This window comes from Hyperolius riggenbachi, chromosome 11 (genome assembly GCF_040937935.1).
Source record: "Hyperolius riggenbachi isolate aHypRig1 chromosome 11, aHypRig1.pri, whole genome shotgun sequence".
Lineage (NCBI taxonomy): Eukaryota > Metazoa > Chordata > Amphibia > Anura > Hyperoliidae > Hyperolius > Hyperolius riggenbachi.
Genome location: NC_090656.1, coordinates 62,994,699 through 63,019,509, shown reverse-complemented (window position 1 = coordinate 63,019,509; position 24,811 = coordinate 62,994,699). Strand labels below are relative to the sequence as shown.

Genomic DNA, 24,811 nt, shown 5'->3' with positions numbered 1-24,811 from the left:
CCCCGCGGGTGCAGTGACCGTCAAGGCAGGCAATGTACTGTAATACAAAGCAAGGCAATAAAAGATACAGTTATCACAGCATGGACCCATCGACAACTCAGGTAAGCTGAACACTATGTCGGACGAGGTCTGGAATGAGAGGCAGGCTTTTATGTGGACATCATCCAATGGAAACTGACATGCAAATTCACACACAGCTGAATGGTAATCATGCAATCCTGTGTTACACTGATTGAAAGCTGCAAACTGTCTGGGAATGGGCGAAACTCTCACTACAAATGCATGCCAGATTATGCAACCACATGCATGTAAGAAATCCACCACTGTCTGACTGCAGTTCATCTGCAGTAAGCCATAGGTGGACTCATGACAACATCCTGAACATACTCTGAACTGCAGTGTTCTTGCAAACAGAAAGGACTCTCATGGCAATTGCAAACAAAACCAAGCAACCAAATGCAAGCAGAAATATCAAAACTGCTCGGCTGCGGCTCCACTGCAACCGGCACGAAGGATCCTTACAGATGATCAAACGGTTCAGCAAACACGTAAGCTATGGTTCCAGAATCTACAGCAACGCAGGGCCGGTTCTCTCGTGAAGCAAGGTAAAACACTTGCATCAGGCGCAGAGATTACAGGGGCAGCATGTTTGTACTGTGTGTTTACACTAAGGCCCTGTTCACATTGCACGCATTGCCACCAGTGTTTCGGACACACGTGCGGAGGCAGAAACCCGTGACATCAGAAGTGCATAGACTGCACTGTTTGATGTTCACACTGCAAGCGTTCCGGAACAGTGCGGTCTGCGAACGCATGCTGCACGCATTTTTTAACAAAACGCGTGACTGACCCATTCAGTATAGTGAATGGGATCAGCCACGCAATGCATGCAAACACAGATGGCGTGCGTGCGTTCGTAAGCGTTGCGTTCCAATCGCACGGCCATCCGCATTTGATAATGTGAATGTGGCCTACGGCATGCAGTCAGAGTAGGATGAGAGGAAAGCGAGGTGAAGAGGTCATCATTGGGGAAAAGCAGCTTGTTGTGCTGTGTGAGGAGTCTGACAGTGAGTGAGGAGGGGGGAGGCAGGAGAGCAGCAGCGTTTCAATTGACTTGCACAGCAGAAGGGAGGAGGTGGCACTGCTGGCCTGACTGAGGAGGAATGGAGGACGGCCGACTGGCTGAGGGTGAGCAGGGTGAGCAGTTTGTTTTTTACAGTCCTGCAGCCAGCTAGCCAGTGTATTATTGCGTTGATCGGCAGCATGTCATGTCTCAAGTTGTTGCCTATGCTCCCTTGTTGACTGAGAACATTACATGAAGAAAAGTGGGGGGGGGGGGGGGGGGGCGGCGCATCCTCACAAGTTTGCCTCAGGCAGCAAATAGTTTAGAACCAGTCCTGCATCAACGGAACCAGGGCCGTTCCCTCAAATTCCCATTAAAGTAGGTCTGTTGTTGCAACCAAATTTCCCCCAAAGTCCCTGGGCTAGCTGCTCTTCCCTCATCCACCCATCATCCCCTATTTAATTGTGTTCCCCGTGGCCTTTGCAAAGTCTTTGCCAAAGTAGAGTCTCTCTCTCTGTGACCCAGCGACTTGTTATTACATAATAATATTCAGTCGGGTAACGGAGGAGAGGGGCACCTGAGAGGATGAAGAGAGGAGTGCATGGAGTCACGGACTGCCAGAGGAGTGCACCTGTTGCCAGCAAAGGTGGGGCACCACCCTGACAAAGACTCTGTAGGGGCCCCAGCAGGGGCAGACTTACCACAAAGCCACTTGATTCACGTGATTCAGGTGGCAAAATCTAGGGGGCGGCATTTGGACAAACAGTTTGGACTGCCTGGCGCCTGCCTCCTCTCTGCTCTCCCACCCACCAGCCTGGCACATACACACTACTCTCCTCATCCACGCATCCCCGAAATGCCCTTCCTCATTTGTCCGGAGTCACCTGCCGTCCTTCCCTATGACATCATAAGCAGGTGAGGTGTCGATGTATGCCTGTTATTGAGGCATGCTACAGTAAAACCCCATCACCATGACTAGTCAGAGGAGAAGGTTTGACATTCGATCAATCAGGCGGGGTGCTGGCACCGGACCGGCAAATCACAGCCTCCCGCTGCTCTTTTTGCTAACTGGGGCCGATGGTCTCATGGGTGGGACCATGGTACCGTCATTGAGCAAATCACTGCACTTGATCAGTAGCAGTGACATCTGATTGGTCACTGTTGCTGACGCCTCATTTGTTGCATGCCAAAGCTTCCCCTTCCCAAGTAAATGTTAATTCATCAAGGTTACAGCATACGGTAAAACACAGTTCCATTACTGGCAGTTCTCCTCTTTCGGAATCAGAACTCACAGAAGAATAGGTGATTACCTATGACTGACAGGAGCAGAAGCCAATAGAAACAGCTTCTGCCTCCTGCAAGTCCCGATGATCCATGATCGGATTTTGAAAGGCTTCTCAGGTGGGTCTAGCTTTTCTACCCCCCAGACAATGAGCAGAGAGAGATCTTAACAAACGGGTTTCCCCTGCCACCCTTCAGCAGCTTAACCTCTTGAGTTCCTGTTTAAAGATGCAGAGGAAATCACCTAAGCATGGCATGTTTAAAGGGACTCTGAGCACCTCTCATGGGCATGCCTTTAAGGCAGACTACTTCCAACAAAGTCGTGCTATGACCCCTCTGGAGGAGCCTCTTGTAATGGCCATGCATGTCACTTCCTCTTCCTGCTTCATTCAGTGATGCACTTCTCTAATAAAGAAGACAGGGTTGACCCGTAAGTTATAACATAGCCAAGATGGCAGCCGCTATTTTTAAACTGAAATCGAACAAAAAAAATTTGGTGTAGAACGGCGATTCGGGCATCAAATGAGAGAGGAGAGCACAAGCTACAGAATGGTATGCATCTTTAAGTACTTTGCAGTGCTGGTTGGAGTCGCATGCCCATGAGAGGTGCTCGGAGTCCCTTTAACGTTTCCTGGAAGTTCTTATAAGCTGTGGCAATTAAATAAAATGTTAAGAAAGACTAATGGAGACTAATAGATAGATTTAGAGCAAGCAGAGTCAGTAAAACAAACATGTACTGTACATTCTAAAGGGATGTCGGGATGCCTCTTACTATTGTAATACTGTCTCTGCACGGAATAACAACACACACTCTTCTGCTGTTACCGACAATGGGCTTTGGTAAATAACAAACTTCTACCGCACCTGTGAAAATATTGATGAATTAGCACACAAAAGTCTAAAATATAGAATGCAGTATTTTGCCAATTTTTTTTTTTTTTTTTATCAAATAGCCTTTGATGGATTGTCTGCATTGTGTGGCGTGCATGAAAAGGAAGCATCATGGAAAAAATGGCGTGGGGTTGCGTTAATAAAAATACCGTTAATATCTATTTTGTTAATAAAAATATTGTTCATATCTACTGATATTCTCTGTTTTTAAAGTGTAGATGGTGTATATTATTGTAATAATATTGTGGAGGGAAAATTGTAGTAGAAAATCTTACTGATATTTGACTACAGCTTAACATAACCCTACTCTCACACAGAACCCTCCTCTACCCTAAGACCCTCCTGGCAGTGCCTGACCCTGAAACCTCCTCTGGTGGTGCCTAACCCTAAGACACCCCCCCCCCCTGGTATTGCCTAATACCATAACCCCCTCCCCCGCGCACAAACACCCTACCTGACGCCTAACCCTAGCCATTCCCCCTGCACAAACACACTTACAAACGTAAAATTTGCACATACAAATTATAACATATTTGATAACGTAAAATTTGTACAAACAACGTTGCAAGTTTAAAAACAATAACATATTTAAAAAACTTTAGTGTTCTAATGTTGAAAACAATATTTTTCGAGTGCTCAAATTTCTGTTTTGGGCACCGTATTAACGATATCTTCATTAGCACCTACGGGGTGCCCAAATCATCTATTAGCCACGGGCACCCCGCAAATCTCCTGCTACCATTTCTTGAAGGAGGAACAGATGGCAAAGTTTTGATTGCTTATGAATGAATCACTACTAGGCCACATAGCTTCAAAACGAATCTCAAACACACAAAAATAATACATGGAACCAAGTTATTATGCAAGATGTCTGCTTGGATTATTTTGAATAATGGTGCATGTATGGCCTGAGAAACCTTGCTGAAGCCGATTAGTGTAATCAATTACTGCAGTCATTTTTAACTAATATTATTATTAATAATCAATATTATTTTATTTTTTTATAAGTTTTAGTGTATAAAGGATTTACATGATTCTTTTGTGTGTCACAATAAAAATGTTGATAAGTCGGGTTTCCTGTCTTCTCTACAGCTGGACAGCAGAGTCGGGTGTGTGTGACTTTGATTATGACCTCAGCGCCATTGCTACTGCGCACGCCATGGCTTTGGAAGAAATGAGCATCAACTTTTTCAAAGGACTACGGTAAGCAGACTCTTATTATTGAATGGGCGTTTGCAGTCCATTTGGAGACTGTATAGTGATGGAGAAGGGGCCCCAATAGAGATATTTTATTAAATAAATCAGCCTTTTCTACGAGAGTTCCTAGCTACAGAATCTATTTTTAAAGACACTGATCACCTGAGGAAGCAGGAATGGACCAATGAAATGCAAAGTGATTGATCCACTTAAAGTGAACCTCCAGACTAAAAATCTACTCAGCAGCACTGAAAAGTCTTGGTGTTTCTTTAACAGTTTCACAACATCAGAACTTTGTTTTTCTTACCAAAGCCTCATTTTTAGCTGCACAGAAGCTAAGCTCCGCCCCATCAAAGAAAACTGCCCAGGCATTTTTTCCCCTGATACTGTGCAAAGCATGATGCGATTTCTGATGTTGTTGTTCTGTTTGCTTAGCAACTCGGTGGGGTGATCAGGATGTAGGACAGTTGTAACTGTGTCTCATGCTCCCTGTCACCTCCTTTCAACCAAAAAGATGGCTGCCCTCATGAAATCACAAACATTTTCCTGTTCTTTTAAAACAGGGTGGGTAAGAGATTCTATCACCTATGTATTTTGATTAACATAACTAATGTAACTTAATGTCAGTATGTTTGTTTAGGCTGAAGTTCCTCTTTAATGACTACAGAGCTTGTTAATAATTCTCAGCGCACGTTATGCAGTCATAGCGTGTGCTGCTAAATTACATTCTCCCCTTTAACAAGCACCTCATTAAACTTAACGAGTGTTCCACTGAACCCGCCCAGAGCCCGACGGTTCAGTAGTTTCAAAGAACAATATTCCTGCACTTTGATTGGCCCAGTAGGCTGCTTGACATGCCTGTCACTTGACATAAGGAGACCCCCAGATGTCCACCCCCTCCCCAGGAGAAATTAGTGTAGGGGTATAGTACCCCTTGCCCATTTCCACAAAAAAAGGGTTAAAAAAGAATAAAAACACAACAAAGAATAAAGTCCATTATTAATCTTAATTAACCAGATATATTTACTGTTGAATAATCCCACACCAGTATCCTCAGAAGTGATGCCATGCCAATATCCGCAGGGCGGAGGTCCCGCGCACCTGACGAGCTCACCATGCTAAATGCATTGCATCGGCTGGAAACCCAAAATTTGTCTCCCCTCCCCCCCCAAAAAATGATTTTTTTTGGCACACAGTGTCATCAACAAAATGTCCACCGGGTAATCCCCGGTCCCTGGAGGCCACCCACAGTGACAAGACAAGCAGTTTCCCACATAGATAGGAGGACAAAGGCATCCCCTCCCCTGGCCCCCCTATCCATGTGGAAAACCGCTCGTTCTTCTACTGAAACGTAGGTGGCCTCCAGGGACTTAGGATTACCCGGTGGCCATTTGTGGGTTGAGGTGACTGTTTTCCAAAAATTCTTGTTCCAAAGTGTAATTTTACGGGTTTATTTCCTACAAAACTTTAAAACGGATTATCTCAAAAACTATATGGTCTTACCATAATTTTTTTTCTTCACCATGTTCCTAAATGCCTAATAATATATATAGCAAGTTTGGTGATTATAGCATGTATGGGGGCTTTGATATTAACCGCTGAAATTGCCGACATTGAATTTAATAGAAAATGTTTGCGGGAGTCAAAACTTCAGAACTCTGTATTTGCCTATGGAGCACCGAGTTCCAGCGGAATCGGAATTCGGCTGTTACGATCAAGCCTACAGGGGAGGTCCAGTGAGGGGGGGGGGGGGTGTTTTACCAATTATCATGTCCACTGATCTGATGACCCTCTGAAGTTTGTGTCTATCGCTGGTGGAGGAGCCAGAAAACCAGTCCAGGATGGAAGAGCAGAGGACAGATTAAAAGGTGGCGGTGTAGAAGCTTGTCTGAAGAACCTCCTGGGCCATACCAAACTTCAGTTGGAGAAGGAAGAATAGTCTCTGCTGGGCTTTCCTCTCCGCTGTTTGCTTACCAGCTTAGGTTCCTGGAAATGATTGAGCCTAGGAGGTGGACACAGGATACTCTTTCCACGTTAGTGCCATCACTGTACATTGGAGGTGGTGTGGGGGCTTGCTTCCTGAAGTCGATGATCAACTCAACAGTTTTGGCTGTGCCGAGGACCAGATGTTCTCTCTAAACCAGTGGCATATTCTATCCACCTGCTGACGGTAGGCCTGCTCCTCATTCTGGGTCACAAGGCCAATGATGATGGTGTCATCAGCAAATTTGATGACCTTGACAGAGTTTGCTATGGATCTGCAGTTATTCGTTTAGTGAGAGAACAGGATTGGTGGACAAGATGCAGCCTTGTGGGGCATCCGTGTTCGCAACCCTTGGTTGAGAGAAGATGTCATCTAGCTTGACAACTTGAGACCTTTGGTCAGGAAGGCCATGATCCACAGGCAATGGGTGGGATGGGCCTGGAGTGCTGCAAGATTGTTCTGTAGTATGAGGAGACAGATAGTATTTAAGGCTGAAGTCCAGAAGAAGTATCCTGGCGTACTAATCCGCCTAATCTAGGTGGTTGCTGATGAGCTCCAGTCAGATATCAATGGCTTCATGGGTGGATCTGTTTGCTCTATACGCGAACTGGAGCAGGTCCTGTCTGGGCAGAGTAGCAAGCTTGAGGTGGGACAAGACCACTCTTTCAAAGGTCTTCATGATGACCGATGATAGGGCCACGGGCCTGTTGTTGTTGAGGTCACGTCAGAAATTCCCTGTTTTTTATGGGCAGGGATGAGTTTGACCTGCCTAGCTACAGTAGACCTGAGAATGTGCTTCTCCTCACTTGCTTCATGCTGTAATTGCTAGTCCTGCAAACCACACCTGTTAATACATCTTCATTATACTGATCAACATATATCTATTATATAGTGTAGCAGCTAACTACTACACTGTACAGGGTTCCACTAGCCCTCCTGACACCCGCCATCATGGGGGGGGGGGGGGGGAGGCAAGGGAGCTTGGGGGCAGTCCTGTACCTAGTTTATGTAAAGCAACAGCATGAGACTGAAGCTGCATGGTGATTGGCTGGCTGCCCAAGGTCTGTATTGCGTCCGGGAGCAGGTAATAATTCATTCTCACTCCAATTCCTCCCGTGATGGAGGTGGTGGTGGTGGTGGGGGGAGGGAATGGCTGAAAATCCTTAGATCCAGCCCAATGTAGTTACAACCCGGCACGTTAGCCTGTTATTCAAGAGACCCCAGCCTGAAAACATCTGACCTTATGTTGGTGGCTGGTTGAAACAGCTCATCCCAGCTGACAACTGGTGCACCCTTGTCCCAGCCATCAGTAAAGGGTGTACTATTATTTATTGTATTTATATAGCACCAACATATAACCATGATAATGGGGGTGAAAGCTGCAGTCTCTTACTCATCTGATCAGAATTTTCTGGGCATCATAATAGGAAAACTCTGCTCATACCCCTCTGACTCTTACTTTTACTGTGCCCCAGTTTCAAGTCCCTGAATAGCCAGAGGAATATCTCTGGTGTCTTATTTTGTGTCCCATCTATCCATTGTCCTAAACCGTGTCCTGACTTTCCAGAGCCCTTCACAATGTGTTCCTTATCCCCCCCCCCCACCCCACATTCATCCTCTTCACCCCCCATCCCTGCCCAACCTAGACTTACTGACCAAGACAGTGACCGCACTCTCACTACTTCTTGTAACCGTTGTGTCATTGTCCCTTTTTCCCTCTCCATAGTAGCAGAATGCATCTGTACAGCAATCTGCCCCGGACTGTTGCACGTACGATTGGTCCTTTTCCCTGCAAGCCTCATCTTTCATGCGTGTATACGTACCTTTAGGTTTGATGCATTGAGGTTCTCTGCTGTCCCACCTTACTGAGCAGACATCAGCAGACTAACAGACATGCAGTGCGGTCCCAGTGCGGTTCATATAGGAAAGCATGGACCGGTCCACACAACAATATCCTTCTCCTCCGTGTCTGGGATTGTTCAATCTATTTCCACAACACACGATCCTGTCCTGCAAGGTTTTTTTTGCATGGTGGAGGGGCTGCCATAGAAGGCGCCGGTCAGTGCGCATGCACAATGCTTTATGAATATGCTGCCACTTCAGCTCAGTGTGAACCAGCCCTAGATGTACTTGTTCGATAATAGATAAAGTAATGTTGAACTTGGAAAATAATAATGTATATAAGAACACAATACATTTCCTCATTAATCTTCAGATACCGTCCCACCAGGAACCTTCGCTCCTCCCAGGAGACCTTCTTGTCCTCTAGCTTAGTCAACTCCTCTTAGTCCCGTATCCAGGACTTCTCACGAGCATCCCCTCTCCTTTGGAACTCTCTCCCTCAGCCTATCAGTCATGCTCCCAGCCTGGAAACCTTCAAATGTAGACTCAAAACGCACCTGTTCAGACAAGTCTATAATTTGCCATAGGTAGCATTAGAGGCTCACTGCCTTATCCGCTAACCCCTGTGTCTCCTTCCCTAATGTCTCCAACCCACTACCCTCTAGATTGTAAGCTCACAAGGGCAGGGACCTCCTCCTATATTTTCTTATTCTGATGTAATTTATCATATGAACATGCACCAGCTATGTATGTATTTGTATTGCTGAATGTCCTGACTGTACAGAGTTCTGAACCTCTTATGTATCTATGCTCCCCACTATTTCTTTTGTACTATGTACAGCGCTACGGAAGATGTTGGTGCTATATATATATATATATATATATATATATATATATATATATATATATATATATATATATATATGAAACAAAATGAATAATAATAATACTTTCATTATCTTCCAGATCTAGAAAGGAAAGTTCCCGCTATGAGCAGTGGGGAAGCCATGATGCTGATCTGGTGATTGGAGGGCAGGAGAAGAAGATGCGTCTGTTTGGAGTGCACACTCATTCCTATGGTATGTGAGCTATACATCCCTAGCGTGTCTTACATTCCTTGGTACAGGTGAACCTCACAGCATCATTTGTCTAAACATTACATGTTTCTTACAGTTACTGAAACCAGCAACCCTCTGTGCAGTGGCGTAGCTAAGGAGCTATGGGCCCCAGTGCGAGTTTTACATTGGGCCCCCCCAAGCATTCTAAACATACAATTAATGCTGCAAAACCTGCCAAGGGCAACCACAGTGTCAGAGGTGTAAGAAGGGGAGGGGAAGCAGTGTGTTCATGATTCCTACTATTCAACGCATCTATAGAAGTGATTATTACCAGCACAGGACCAATAAAGAGCTAATACTGTGGTTCAGAGAGGGCCCCCGCCTGGCCCAAGGGCCCGATGTAGTTGAGACCGATGCAACCCCTATTGCTACGCCACTGCCTCTGTGGGTGGAAGATCTGATAGGATGCTGAAAAATACATTCAGTACTCACCTATGTGGCTTTGGATCCCATAGAGCCCCTTTTTAGGCCCTGAGCCCTCGGTCTACTACTGTCACATCGTTTAAACTCCAAGGCTTTGGGAAGACTTCAGACGCACTCGAGTCCCTGAGTGCTTCCAAAGACATGGGCATCTGTACTGTGGAGCCCGGACTCACCTGTGCACAGTATTGACCCGCTCATCTTTGTAAGCACTCAGGGGCACGACTTGTAGAGTTGAGCCGAAATTTTCGTAATTTCGCATTACTATAATTACGCATGCGAAATTTGCGATTACGATGCGAAATTACGGTAGCGTAATTGCCATTAAAATCATAATTGAAAATACCGTAAGCGTAATTTTCAACGCGTAATTTCGCGTTTCGTTCATGCCGTATTTTCGCATTAAACGCTACCGTAATTTCGCGTTAAACCGTAACGCTCCGTATAATGTAAAAAAGCCGCCGACTTTAAGGGTTAATAGCAAAGCCCCCTTAAATGCCAAGAGCCTCAAATTTGGAGAATATATTAAGGAGATCAGGAGGAATAAGAGGAAAATTTTTTTTCAAAAAGACCTTATAGTTTTTGAGAAAATCGATGTTAAAGTTTCAAAGTAAAAATGTATACATTTAAAAACCCGCCGACTTTAACGGTTAATAGCAAAGCCTGCTTAAAGTTTAGGAACACCAAATTCCCAGGGTATATTAAGGGGATCAGTGGGAATAAGAGGAAATTTTTTTTTTTCAAAAAGACCTTATAGTTTTTGAGAAAATCGATTTTTAAGTTTCAAGGGCAAAAATGTCTTTTAAATGCGGAAAATGTCAGTTTTTTTTGCACAGGCAGCAATAGTGTATTATTTTCATAGATTCCCCCAAGTGGGAAGAGTTTTACTTACTTCGTTCTGAGTGTGGGAAATATAAAAAAACCGACGTGGGGTCCCCCCTCCCAGACCTCTTTAACCCCTTGTCCCCCATGCAGGCTGGGATAGCCAGAATGCGGAGCACCGGCCGCGTGGGGCTCCGCACCCTGACTATACCAGCCCGCATGGTCCATGGATTGGGGGGTCTCGGAAGGGGAGGGGCAGCCAAGCTTTCCCCTCCCCCTCCGAGCCCTTGTCCAATCCAAGGACAAGGGGCTCTTCTCCACCTCCGATGGGCGGTGGAGGTGGAGGCCGCGATTTCCTGGGGGGTTCATGGTGGAATCTGGGAGTCCCCTTTAAAAAGGGGTCCCCCAGATGCCCACCCCCCCCTCCCAGAAGAAATGAGTATAGAGGTACTTGTACCCCTTACCCATTTCCTTTAAGAGTTAAAAGTAAATAAACACACAAACACTTAGAAGAAGTATTTTAATTGAACAAAAAACATAACCACGAAAAAAGTCCTTTAATATTCTTAATTAACCATTAATACTTACCTGTCCCTTTAAATAAATGATCCCTCGAAATAGCCTCGGAAATATTCTATCAGTTACAATGTAACAAAGTTATTACAATGTAACAACTTTGTTACATTGTAACTACGCCGCACCCGACGTCACTCGGCGAGTGACGTCGGGTGCGGCGTAGTTACAATGTAACAAAGTTGTTACATTGTAATAACTTTGTTACATTGTAACTGATAGAACATTTCCGAGGCTATTTCGAGGGATTATTTATTTAAAGGGACAGGTAAGTATTAATGGTTAATTAAGAATATTAAAGGACTTTTTTCGTGGTTATGTTTTTTGTTCAATTAAAATACTTTTTCTAAGTGTTTGTGTGTTTATTTACTTTTAACTCTTAAAGGAAATGGGTAAGGGGTACAAGTACCTCTATATTCATTTCTCCTGGGAGGGGGGGTGGGCATCTGGGGGACCCTTTTTAAAGGGGACTCCCAGATTCCACCATGAACCCCCCCCCCCCCCCGGAAATCGCGGCCTCCACCTCCACCGCCCATCGGAGGTGGAGAAGAGCCCCTTGTCCTTGGATTGGACAAGGGTTCGGAGGGGGAGGGGAAAGCTTGGCTGCCCCTCCCCTTCCGAGACCCCCCAATCCATGGACCATGCGGGCTGGTATAGTCAGGGTGCGGAGCCCCACGCGGCCGGTGCTCCGCATTCTGGCTATCCCAGCCTGCATGGGGGACAAGGGGTTAAAGAGGTCTGGGAGGGGGGACCCCACGTCGTTTTTTTTTATATTTCCCACACTCAGAACGAAGTAAGTAAAACTCTTCCCACTTGGGGGAATCTATGAAAATAATACACTATTGTTACCTGTGCAAAAAAAACTGACATTTTCCGCATTTAAAAGACATTTTTGCCCTTGAAACTTAAAAATCGATTTTCTCAAAAACTATAAGGTCTTTTTGAAAAAAAAATGTTTCCTCTTATTCCCACTTTAGGAATTTGGTGTTCCTAAACTTTAAGCAGGCTTTGCTATTAACCGTTAGTTGGCGGGTTTTTAAATGTATACATTTTTACTTTGAAACTTTAACATCGATTTTCTCAAAAACTATAAGGTCTTTTTGAAAAAAATTTTTTTCCTCTTATTCCTTCTGATCTCCTTAATATATTCTCCAAATTTGAGGCTCTTAGAATTTAAGGGGGCTTTGCTATTAACCCTTAAAGTCGGCGGCTTTTTTACATTATACGGAGCGTTACGGTTTAACGCGAAATTACGGTAGCGTTTAATGCGAAATTACGGCATGAACAAATACCCATTGTAATGCGAAAATTATGCGAAAATTACGCTTACGCGAAATTTCGTGAAATCCTTCTTCATTACGATTATGTACTTACGGCCATAATCGTAATTACACTAATTACGCGAAATTTCGCGAAATCGTAATTACGTCATTCCGCTCATCTCTAGGCACGAGTGCCAAAGCCTTGCCAAGGACTCCTGAAGGTGTATTCAACCAGTTGTCAAATAACTTCAACTGGGGAACAGCGGTGGAGTGAGGGCACAGAGAGGACTGGGTAAGCTCTCCAGAGCCTTCTCTATGCATAGGTGAGTACTGTATTTTTCATCATCACTTCCGTTTTGCTTTAAAGGACTTACGAGGCCAAAATGACGAAAATGACACTTTACCTTTTATTCAGAGCCTCGGAGGACAGGAAGGAGAATGACTAACGACGTCTGGATCCTCCGGGAGGTGAGTAAATACACCCACTGCACTCCATTGACCTTCATTGAGCCTCCGGCGGTTAGCCCGAGTGTAGCTCGAGATTGTCGGGGAGGTTAAAAGGAAATTAATATGGCAGCCTCCATATACCTCTCACCTTGGGTATCCTTTAAGGTAGGTAGGAAAGCCTGAAGAGGACTAAGGAAGCGGCCATAATTTTTCCCTTTCAAACATTACTAGTTGCTATTGCCCTGACATCACACAGTGGGAGGGGTTTCACCACAATATCAGCCATTAAGATGTCTCTATTAATCTACTGTATTTGAGAAGAGGTAAAGAATTCTCATGGGAAAGGGGGTATCGGCTAATTATTGGGATGAAGTTCAATCCTGCGGAACAGGTGGTTTCGGGCACATGGCGCCCGCAGTGTAGTGTCAGAGTCGGGTGACGCATTAACCCTAGTGCTATAGTCCGTGGCTTACGCAATGCGTAATTCGGGTGTCGGACTCCGAATTATTTCTCCCTCTTACTTCCTTACAACGAATCGGAGGGGTAATATAGTACGAAAGGCCGTTGGGAATTTGAGGGGCAGCAGGGTGTGCTGTCATTCGGCTCACCCTGCACTTAACGCACCGGCGGCAAGATAATACGTACCTAATCCTGGGCTAGAGTTCCTCTTTAATAGTCTGCTTACAGCTGTAAGTGCACTTACTCCTGCCAGTGCAACTGATATTGCTCCTATTTTTATTGTGTAGGTGCGAGAAACTGGGCTGATTTTCACCGCTACGCTATGATTTTAATGCACTTTGAGGTATGTATAAATTAATAGAATAGAAATACATTCGGCTTAATTCACTAAGCTGCTGTGCTACAGCAGCACAGCTGAATGATTACAGGGAGCGTTATACTTCCCTGCGCACGCTATGCAGCCATAGCGTGTACAGTCCAATTACGCTGGCCTCAATTCATTTAACCACTTCAGCCTTCAGTAGTTTTTCACCTTATGCATCTGAGCAATTTTCACCTCCCATTCATTCACCAATAACTTTATCACTACTTATCACAATGAATTGATCTATATCTTGTTTTTTCCACCATCAATTAGGCTTTCTTTGGGTGGTACATTTTGCTAACAATTATTTTTTTCTAAATTCATTTTAACAGGAATATTAAGAAAAAAAATGGGAAAAATTCATTATTTCTCAGTTTTCAGCCATAGCTTTAAAATAATACATGCTACCATAATTAAAACCCACATATTTTATTTGCCCATTTATCCTGGTTATTACACCATTTAAATTATGTCCCCATCACAATGTATGGCGCCAATATTTTATTTGGAAATAAAGGTGCCTTTTTTTTTAGTTTTGCATCCATCACTATTTACAAGCTAATAATTTAAAACATATTAGTTGTATACCCTCTTCACATGCATATTAAAAAAAGTTCAGACCCTTAGGTAACTATTTATGTTTTGTTTTTTTTTATTGTAATTTTTTTTTTTTTTTTTTATATTTAAAAATTTTATTTGGGTATTTTTGGGGTGTGGGAGGTAAACAGATAATTTTAAATGTAATTTATTGTGTCTTTTTGTATCAAACATGTATGTGCATGTAGTTTTACTATTTCACCACAAGATGGTCACAGTGAGTTTTTGTTTTTCTATCCTGTGAGTGAGCATGCGAGGAAGTGATTTTTTTTTTTTTTTACAGAAAGACCGCAGCCTCTGAAAAGAAGCCACCGGTTTTTCTACCGGGGACTTAGATCAATGAATGGGAACAGTGCCACCGCAACCACATTACTTGTTATCTGCGTTGTGTAGAAAAGCAACACGCTTCTCCACGGTGAATCTAGGCTTAAGGTGGCCACACAACATACAATAAAATTATCCAATTTTATGGTAATTCGATAAAAATGATCCGTTGTACAGAAAAATTGAAAGCTCTTTTTTAAAATTTGTTCCAGAAACTGAATTTCCCGTTTTTATTCGATTAAAGAAGATCAGTAGTGTTGGATTTTTCAGATCAATTTATATGAAAATGTATTAGTGTTCGGTAGATTGTACACACCCCAGCAATTTTTTTCTGAGTTTTCAATAATTTTTTTTCATAATTGGGGAAAAACTGAACATGTGTGCGGTACATTGGTCAGATTTTTGAAATGTTACAGTCAGAAAAACTGTTTGCAATTGCAATTCTTGAATTGAAAAAATATTTAAAGGGACCCTGAGCAGTCCCCTAAAATCAAAAATTTCACTTACCTGGGGTTGCCTCCAGCCCACCATAGGCTGCGAGGTCCCCCAACGTCATCATGGCTCCTGTCCGTATCCCTCCGGCGGCTCCTGTTACCGGCAACTCCCGGGTTGGGTGTCGGGCTGGCTCTTCCTGCTTTATGATGCTCCTCGTCATCACGCTGGCCGCTATGCGTCATCACGTCGGCCAGTGTGACAATCCAGCGCGTGTGCAGTTCTCTATATCTAATTTTTTTTAACACAGCACAGTACACAATATATATATAGGGCATTAGGTTTCACCGTTTTGTGGTTTTCAGCTTTTCATCCCCACCTCAGTCACTCCCACTCTTGAAAAATGGATTACATTTTACAGCTAGGGAGGAGTTATGTACAGTGGTGGACGGGCTTTACTGTAAAAGTATACTCGTATGATGTATGAATGTGAACCTAAAATAAAATGGTAACTATTTATTTTATTTTATTTTTGTCTTATTTCCATAGACGGGGGAATGTGCACACCTGGACCTCATCAGCATACCGACATTCTTAAAACAGTAAGTCAAACATAGTGATTGTTAAAGAGTGACTCTTGTAGCTGTGGGTGGAGTCTGTGTTCTGGTCTCGCAGGATAAGCCTCACTTCCTGTTCTAATGGGCAGTGGGTATATAATATCAAAGGGAGGCAAAAGCTTTCTGCATGCAGAGTAACGCAACAGCAAAGAAAGTGTATGGGGCCCAGCAGTTGCCGTCTTAAAACAGAAGGTATTTGCGATAATTTAGTTTTAAGGGAGAAATTGGGGTTTCCCATGATGCAAATCGTCCCTTTATACAATACAATACAATACAATAACATTTCTATAGCGCTTTTCTCCCATAGGACTCAAAGCGCTTAGGCTAGTAATTGGTAGTAGGATGAAGTATTAACACAACAAAAGTTATATTTCTGCAAATGCCAAATTGAACAGGTGGGTTTTCAGTCTGGATTTAAACACGTCCAGGGATGGAGCTGTCCTGATCTGTTGAGGTAAGGAGTTCCAAAACGTAGGGGCAGCATGACAGAAGGCTCTGGGACCAAAAGTTTCCAAGTGGACTCTGGGTATGACTAGATTATTAGAACCTGTGGATCTGAGAATGCAGGGATTGCTACGCAGCTGCAACATTTCTTTCATGTATCAAGGGCCCAGATTATTCAGGGATTTAAATGTCAGTAGGCCAATCTTGAATAGGACCCTCCATTCTATAGGTCGCCAGTGAAGGGAGTGCAGGACTGGCGTTATGTGGCAGTGACGGGGTTGGTTAGCAGTCTGGCAGCAGTGTTCTGTATCAGCTGTAGGCAGTACAAGTCCTTTTTTGGAAGGCCAGTGTAGAGAGCATTGCAGTAGTCCAGCCGGGATGTAATGAAGGCATGAACTAAAGTTGGTAGATCTTCTGGGGGGATGAGGTGCTTGATTTTTGTGATGTTCTTAAGGTGAAAATAGGATGATTTCACCACAGCAGAGATGTGAGTTCTGAAGTTTAAATCCCCATCAATTATAACTCCCAGGCTACGTACATGATCAGAGCTGCGTAGATCCGTGCCTCCTATTCCCAGTGGTGAAAACTGCAAGTTAAGTTGTTTTGTTGTCATGCGCTGCCCTCCAATCAGAAGGACTTCAGTTTTGTCTGCATTTAGTTTCAGCCAGTTGTCATTCATCCATTGCTGTAGTTCACGTAAGCAGGCGTTTATAGTAGAGTTGGGCCTGTCACACCAGGCTTGAAGGAAAGATATATTTGGGTGTCGTCCGCATAGCAGTGGTATGTCAGGCCATGGACATATTTGGATTATTACAGCAAAAGGAATGGCAGCGCTTTCAAAAACTCATACCTGAATGTTTAATAGCATAAGAAGTGCAGAGCTCCAATAACTACTGGACTAGAATACACACCAATACTCATTGCAGGCATAAAAAGTGGGAGAACATAACTTCAGTGAGGGGTAAATACATACCTGAATGAATTATCTGCCATAATGCGCAGAGCTCCAATCACTACTGCACTAAAATACACACCTAGCTTCACTTCAGGCAAAGGGGGGTGTTAGCTTCAGAGATAATAAGTGCACAAATTATGCCTACTAGACTTCCCCACGGCTGTGACGGACCCCCTTGGGGAAGACCTAACGCTAATCTAGCGATAAAAACACATCATTTCCAGTGCAGCTAATCAGACAAATGGTATACACATTTGATAAAACATACATACAGACTGGTGACAGCGCTCATGGATGCATCTGTTTGCAAACCTACAAAGGCAATGCACAGCCACTCTGGACTAAATACACGCACTGAATGCAAAGCAGATGCAAATTGTGTGCTAATTCTAATCTAAAGCTTTGTAAAATAATTGTGAATTAGTGAATGCAGCTAGCCACTAGTATAGACACATTCAATTCATACAGCAAAAGGAATGGCAGCGCTTTCAGAAACTCATACCTGAATGTTTAATAGCATAAGATGTGCAGAGCTCCAATAACTACTGGACTAGAATACACACCAACACTAAAGTTATGTTCTCCCACTTTTTATGCCTGCAATAAGTGTTGGTGTGTATTCTAGTCCAGTAGTCAGCATTTACTGATTCACAATGATTTAAGGCTTCGTTTATCTGCGGGAATGCGGCATCTCATCTATGCCATTAATGCTGAAAAGAACTGGCTAATAAAAACAGGTCATTTTCAAGGCTTCAGTCTCTCTTTTAAGCAGAAGGTGTTTGCAATAATTCAGCTGTAAGTGAGTCACTGTGGTTTCCCATGATACTTCACTCCTGAATATGCAAATTATATCTTTATGCCCCTGAAGCTAGGCAGTAACCTCCAATATTTTCAGTTACACCATAGGCTACGTGCTTTTTCCAGATGGCAGCAAATCAGCCATCGACAGCTCGGATGCTCATCTTTCCACTATTGCAGAAGACAAAGACTTTAAAAACCATTATGTGTTCAACTTCACAGCAGGTGAGATTTTATGTGTACATTTCCAGATGAGATTTACCCAGAGATCTGAGACAATCTCACTTATAAGGGAACTTCAGGAGAAACTTTTGTTTTACCATAGTTGTTTTACCATATTTCCCCCAAAAATGATTTCAGAGGGGTTATTTATTTTTTGATTTTTATAGTCTAGGACTCAATTACATAACTGATATGGGTGCGCCCGGCATTTTCATAGTTAATGCTGTTGTCTTCCCCAGGAAGTAGAAGTTGGGGATAGCGAATAGTAGAAAATGTTTATCAAGGTGGCTATACACGTTACAGTTTTACTTATTATTTTTGATTTGAAAAAATTGACACAATTTTCTGGTTGAAAGTTCCGAGGATATTGTTCCAGGTACCACACATCATGTGTCTGAGATTCTCATAATTTTGTGTAAAAAAAAAAATTTGATTTAAAAATCATTTCAACCAATAATCAACTTTTGATTAACATTTTTTTTTATATGGACTTTTCAAATGTAACACCTCTGTACATTTATCAATATCCCATGCCATCATCATTCTCTGTTTAGCATTAGAGATGTAGCTAACATAGAATTTTCTGTTCGCGAACAGCATTCGCGAATTTTCACAAAAATATGTATGACATGCGAACGGCCACCGACTTTAATGGTTAATAGCAAAGCCCCCTTACATGCTAGAAACACCAAATTTGGAGGGTATGTGAACAGGGACAGTGGGTATAAGAATAAACAAAATTTTTCAAAAAGACCTTATAGTTTTTAAGAAAATCAATTTCAAAGTTTCACATGAAAAAGTATACATTTAAATGTAGTAAATGACAGATAATGTAGCAAACCTAACGGTAGTGTAAATTTACATATATCAAAAGAAAGAGCAATTAATTTCCTCATGGGGTTTCCAGGGGGTCCGTATGCTTTGGCCAGGGATCGCTATACAGCTTTTTATGTTCAGAGGGTGGGAAGGAAATGAAACTAAAAACCCGACGTGGGGTCCCCCCTCCCAAGGCTCTTTAACCCCTTGTCTCCCATGCAGGCTGGGATAGCCAGAATGTGGAGCCCCGGCCGGGTGGGGCTTTGCACCCTGAGCTTTACCAGCCCGCATGGTCCATGGTATGGGGGGGGGGGGGCTCTGGGGGGAGGGGTGGCCAAGCCTCCCGCTCCCCCCGAGCCCTTGTACATTCCATGGACAAGGGGCTCTTCTCCACCTCCGGTGCCCCAGGAGGAGGTGGGGACGATGACTCCCTGGGGGGGGTTCATGGTGGCATCTGGGAGTCCCCTTTAAGAAGAGGACTCCCAGATGTCCACCACCCTCCCAGGAGAAATGAGTAAAGGGATATACTAGACCGGGGCTCTGCATTCTGGCTATCCCAGCCTGCATGGGGGACAAGGGGCTAAAGATCCTCTGGAGGGGGATCCTCCAACTTTTTTTTAATTTCCCACCCTCTGAACATAAAAAAAGTTTAAAAAAATAGGAAAAGTTGCCAGGGATCTTTATACAACCATATTGCGGCTGTATAGCCAGGGCAGCCATCAGGGGGGTACAAGAGGGACAGTAGTATGGGGCCCAGGAAGGGTCTGGGGCCCAAACAGTGGCAGTGCCACTCGAGCCTGTGCTGGCAATTCTACCGTGACATAACAGGAGTTGTGGGGTCAACTCCCTCTTCCTGCTGCGTGATTGGTAAACACGCATCAATGCAGGGGGAGGGTGTTATGGGCGACAGGCAAGTTGCTTTGACTCTACCCCACACAATTTACCTACCAGATTGTTATTTGGTGTGAGGGGGTTCTGTAGGTTTGCCAAGTATGGGGCCCAGAAAATTCTGATGGCGGCCCTGTGTATAGCGGTCCCAGGCTAAAGTGTTGCGGCTCCGGAGGGGTTTCCAGGGGGTCTGTCTGCGGACCCCCTGGAAACCCCTTCAGGAAATTCATTGCTCTTTCTTTTGATATATGTAAATTTACACTATTTTCTACATTATGTGTCATTTACCGCATTTAAATGTATACCTTTTTCCTATGAAACTTTAAAATCGATTTTCTCAAAAACTATAAGGTCTTTTGAAAAAAAAATGTCCTTCTTGTAGCCACTGTCCCTGTCCACATACCCTCCAAATTTGGTGTTTCTAGCATGTAAGTGGGGTTTTCTATTAACCTTTAAAGTCGGCGGCCGTTCGCCTGCCATACAAGCCTATGGAGTTTTTTTGTGAAAATTCGTGAATGCTGTTCGCGAACAGAAAATTCTATGTTCGCTACATCTCTAATGCTAAACAGAGAATGATGATGGCATGGGATATTAATAGATGTACAGAGGTGTTACATTTGAAAAATCCATATTAAAAAAAAAAGTTATTCCTGTTAAAAAACAAAAGTTGAGTATTGTTTGAAATGATTTTCAATTCAACTTTTTTTTTTTTACAAAATTATTGGAATCTCAGACACACATGTTTCTATCATGCAGGGGGGCTTTTAACTGTTAAAGAGGAACTGTAACGACAAAACGGCCCCTGGGGGGTACTCACCTCGGGTGGGGGAAGCCTCAGGATCCTAATGAGGCTTCCCACGCCGTCCTGCGTCCCTCGGGGGTCTCGCTGTAGCCCTCCGTACAGCCGTGACGCAATACTTACCTTCCTGGCTCCTGCGCAGGTGCTCTGATGGCTGTCGGCGCCGAAGTAGGCGGAAATACCCGATCGCCGTCGGGTCTGCTCTACTGCACAGGCGCAAGTTTCCGGCGCCTGCACAGTAGTGTTGGGCGAACAGTGTTCGCCACTGTTCGGGTTCTGCAGAACATCACCCTGTTCGGGTGATGTTCGAGTTCGGCCGAACACCTGACGGTGCTCGGCCAAACCGTTCGGCCATATGGCCGAACTAAGAGCGCATGGCCGAACGTTCCCCGAACGTTCGGCTAGCGCTGTGATTGGCCGAACGGGTCACGTGGTTCGGACCCGAACGCGCTCTGATTGGCCGAACTGTCACGTGGTTCGGGTAAATAAATACCCGAACCACGTCATATCTCCGCCATTTGTCTGTGGGTTTAGCTTTGGGTAGGCAGGCAGGGTAGTTCGCGCTCCAGCCACGCTAGCCAGGGTCCCCCCTGTCATTGTGTCACTGCTGGGAACAGTAGTACATCGCTTGCTCAGCCACACTATATAGCATTCTGTTTACTGCCACTCTGTGTACCTCGCTCAGCCACACTATATAGCATTCTGTTTACTGCCACTCTGTGTCTGCTGGGAATAGTAGTACACCGCTTGCTCAGCCACACTATATAGCATTCTGTTTACTGCCACTCTGTGTACCTCGCTCAGCCACACTATATAGCATTCTGTTTACTGCCACTCTGTGTCTGCTGGGAATAGTGGTACACCGCTCGCTCAGCCACACTATATAGCATTCTGTTCACTGTTCTGTGTCTGCTTGGAATAGTGGTACACCGCTCGCTCAGCCACACTATATAGCATTCTGTTTACTGTTCTGTGTCTGCTGGGAATAGTGGTACACCGCTCGCTCAGCCACCCTATATAGCATTCTGTTTACTGTTCTGTGTCTGCTGGGAATAGTGGTACACCGCTCGCTCAGCCACACTATATAGCATTCTGTTCACTGTTCTGTGTCTGCTGGGAATAGTGGTACACCGCTCGCTCAGCCACACTATATAGCATTCTGTTCACTGTTCTGTGTCTGCTGGGAATAGTGGTACACCGCTCGCTCAGCCACACTATATAGCATTCTGTTTACTGTTCTGTGTCTGCTGGGAATAGTGGTACACCGCTCGCTCATCCACACTATATAGCATTCTGTTCACTGTTCTGTGTCTGCTGGGAATAGTGGTACACCGCTCGCTCAGCCACACTATATAGCATTCTGTTCACTGTTCTGTGTCTGCTGGGAATAGTGGTACACCGCTCGCTCAGCCACACTATATAGCATTCTGTTCACTGTTCTGTGTCTGCTGGGAATAGTGGTACACCGCTCGCTCAGCCACACTATATAGCATTCTGTTTACTGTTCTGTGTCTGCTGGGAATAGTGGTACACCGCTCGCTCAGCCACACTATATAGCATTCTGTTTACTGTTCTGTGTCTGCTGGGAATAGTGGTACACCGCTCGCTCAGCCACACTATATAGCATTCTGTTTACTGTTCTGTGTCTGCTGGGAACAGTAGTACACCGCTCGCTCAGCCAGAGTATATAGCATTGTGTTTACTGCCACTCTGTGTACACCGCTCAGCCAGACTATATACCATTGTTTACTGACACTCTGTGTACACCGCTCAGCCAGACTATATACCATTGTTTACTGACACTCTGTGTACACCGCTCAGCCAGACTATATACCATTGTTTACTGCCACTCTGATTCTGCTGGGAACAGTAGTACACCGCTCGCTCAGCCAGACTATATACCATTGTTTACTGACACTCTGTGTACACCGCTCAGCCAGACTATATACCATTGTTTACTGCCACTCTGATTCTGCTGGGAACAGTAGTACACCGCTCGCTCAGCCAGACTACATAGCATTGTGTTTACTGCCACTCTGTGTACACCGCTCAGCCACACTATATAGCATTGCGTACTCTGCCAGTCAGTGTGTATATTGCTGGGATCAGTAATACTCCACTCACCGTCAACCACTATATGAGCTCAACATGAGTTCCCCAGAGACCTCCGCTGTGAGCAGCACTCCCAACAACAGCAACAGCCAACGCCCCACGCAAGCTATAACATCCACCCCAGCAGCCAGTGGTCAGCAGCAGCCCTCCCCGGAGGAGAACGTTGTGTCCATCAGTCCGTCGCCAGAGCGATTAATGAGGGCTGCCATTGAGGAGATGATGGGGCCTGATGTGGAGGAGGAGGTCTGGCTCAGGCCAGCATCCCAAGTTAATGTTGAGGACGATGAGGGGTCTGTGTCTGGGGATGTTGGGGTGGCAGAGGTGGTGGGTGGGTCAGACTCAGGAGAAGAGTTGTATGATGAGGATGATGATCGGGACCATCTGTATGTGCCTCAGAGTCCGACCCCGGAAAACATGTTGTATCGTGTGTTTAGGTACTAAAATCTGCGTTCCCTCCCAGTAGTGTTGGGCGAACAGTGTTTGCCACTGTTCGGGTTCTGCAGAACATCACCCTGTTCGGGGTGACTATATAGCAGACTATATAGCATTGTGTTTAATGCCACTCTGTGTACACGGCTCAGCCACACTATATAGCATTGTGTTTACTTCCACTCTGTGTCTGCTGGGAACAGTAGTACACCGCTCACCCGCCACTGTATAGCATTGTGCTCTGTGTTACTGCTGACAATAGTGGTACACCGCTCACCCACCACTGTATAGCATTTCTGTACTGCCACTGTACTGCTGCCAGTCAGCGTGTACTTTAAGGATAAGTGAAATGAGGAAGAAATCCGGTGAAAGAGGGAGGGGCAAGGGAAGAGGTGTTTCCCCTGACGGTTCACGTACAGGCCACAGGGGAGCACCCAAGAAAACCCACTCAATACTGCCCATGTTGTCCAGGACAACAACCCTCACAGATCCAAAAGAACAGGACCAGATAATTACTTGGATGACCTCTCAAGCGTCCAGCAGTGGGTTAAGCAGCACCAGCACATCACGCACGAGGTCCGAGTCCTCAGCCAGTTAAAGTCTGGGCTTTCTTTGAAGACTGCACTGAGGATGTTACCATGGCGATTTGCAAGGTGTGCAAGACCCGCCTGAGCAGGGGGAAAAGTATTAACAACCTCTCCACCACCAGCATGAGCCGCCACATTCTATCCAAACATCCCACTCTGTGGGCAAACGCGGCAGGACAGGGTACCACCAGCAACACTGCCTCCCTTGGGTTCACCAGACTCACCACCAGACCCGCCTCAGCAGCAGCAGTAGCCCAGCCATTGCGTGGTTCACAACATTCACAAACATCAGACGATGCTGACACTGTCACTTTCCGGACTAGTGCTCTTGAGGTCTCCCAGTGTTCATCAAACACAACAACCAACAGCCCTTCGGTGTGCAGCGCTACGGTTGAGTTGTCTGTCTCTGAGATGTTTGAGCACAAGAGGAAATTGCCAGCAAATGACCCCCGGGCCGTGGCAGTAACAGCCAGCCAGCATAGCCAAGCTTCTGGCCTGCGAAATGCTGCCATATCGAGTGGTGGAGACAAACAGCTTCAAGGGCATGATGTCAGTGGCCATCCCACGTTACGTGGTTCCCAGCCGCTACCACTTTGCGCGCTCTGCAGTGCCTGAGTTGCATGAGCACGTGGTCAGCTAAATAACCCGAAGCTTGAAGAATGCCGTTGCCTGCAAGGTTCACCTCACCACTGACACCTGGACGAGTGCGTTCGGCCAGGGTCGATACATCTCCCTTACCGCGCACTGGGTGAACCTTGTGGAGCCTGGCAGCGATTCCTCACCTGCTACGGCGCGGGTGTTGCCCACGCCGCAAACAGCTGGATAACAACAGCAGCACCTACCTCTCTGACTCCTTCTCCTCCAACGCATCTCAAAGCTGTACCTCATCCGGAAATGCTAACCCAGCACCAGCAGCAGTAGGATCGTGGAAGCAGTGCAGCACAGCTGTTGGCATGCGTCAGCAAGCGTTGCTGAAGCTGATCTGCCTTGGGGATAAGCAGCACACAGGGGAGGAAATTTGGAGGGGAATAAAGGAACAGACGGATTTGTGGCTGGCACCGCTGGACC

The 24,811-nt window shown here is 45.1% G+C and overlaps 1 protein-coding gene across 1 annotated transcript in view; it reads left to right on the top strand.

The window, feature by feature from the left end:
• LOC137539175 (uncharacterized) overlaps positions 1 to 24,811 on the top strand; it is a 74,164-nt gene that overhangs the window by 24,860 nt on the left and 24,493 nt on the right. The window contains exons 5-9 of the mRNA XM_068261684.1: positions 4,328 to 4,438; positions 9,225 to 9,337; positions 13,647 to 13,702; positions 15,626 to 15,678; positions 17,988 to 18,115. Coding sequence (XP_068117785.1) covers positions 4,328 to 4,438; positions 9,225 to 9,337; positions 13,647 to 13,702; positions 15,626 to 15,678; positions 17,988 to 18,115 — 461 coding nt within the window. The remainder of the gene's footprint in view (positions 1 to 4,327; positions 4,439 to 9,224; positions 9,338 to 13,646; positions 13,703 to 15,625; positions 15,679 to 17,987; positions 18,116 to 24,811) is intronic.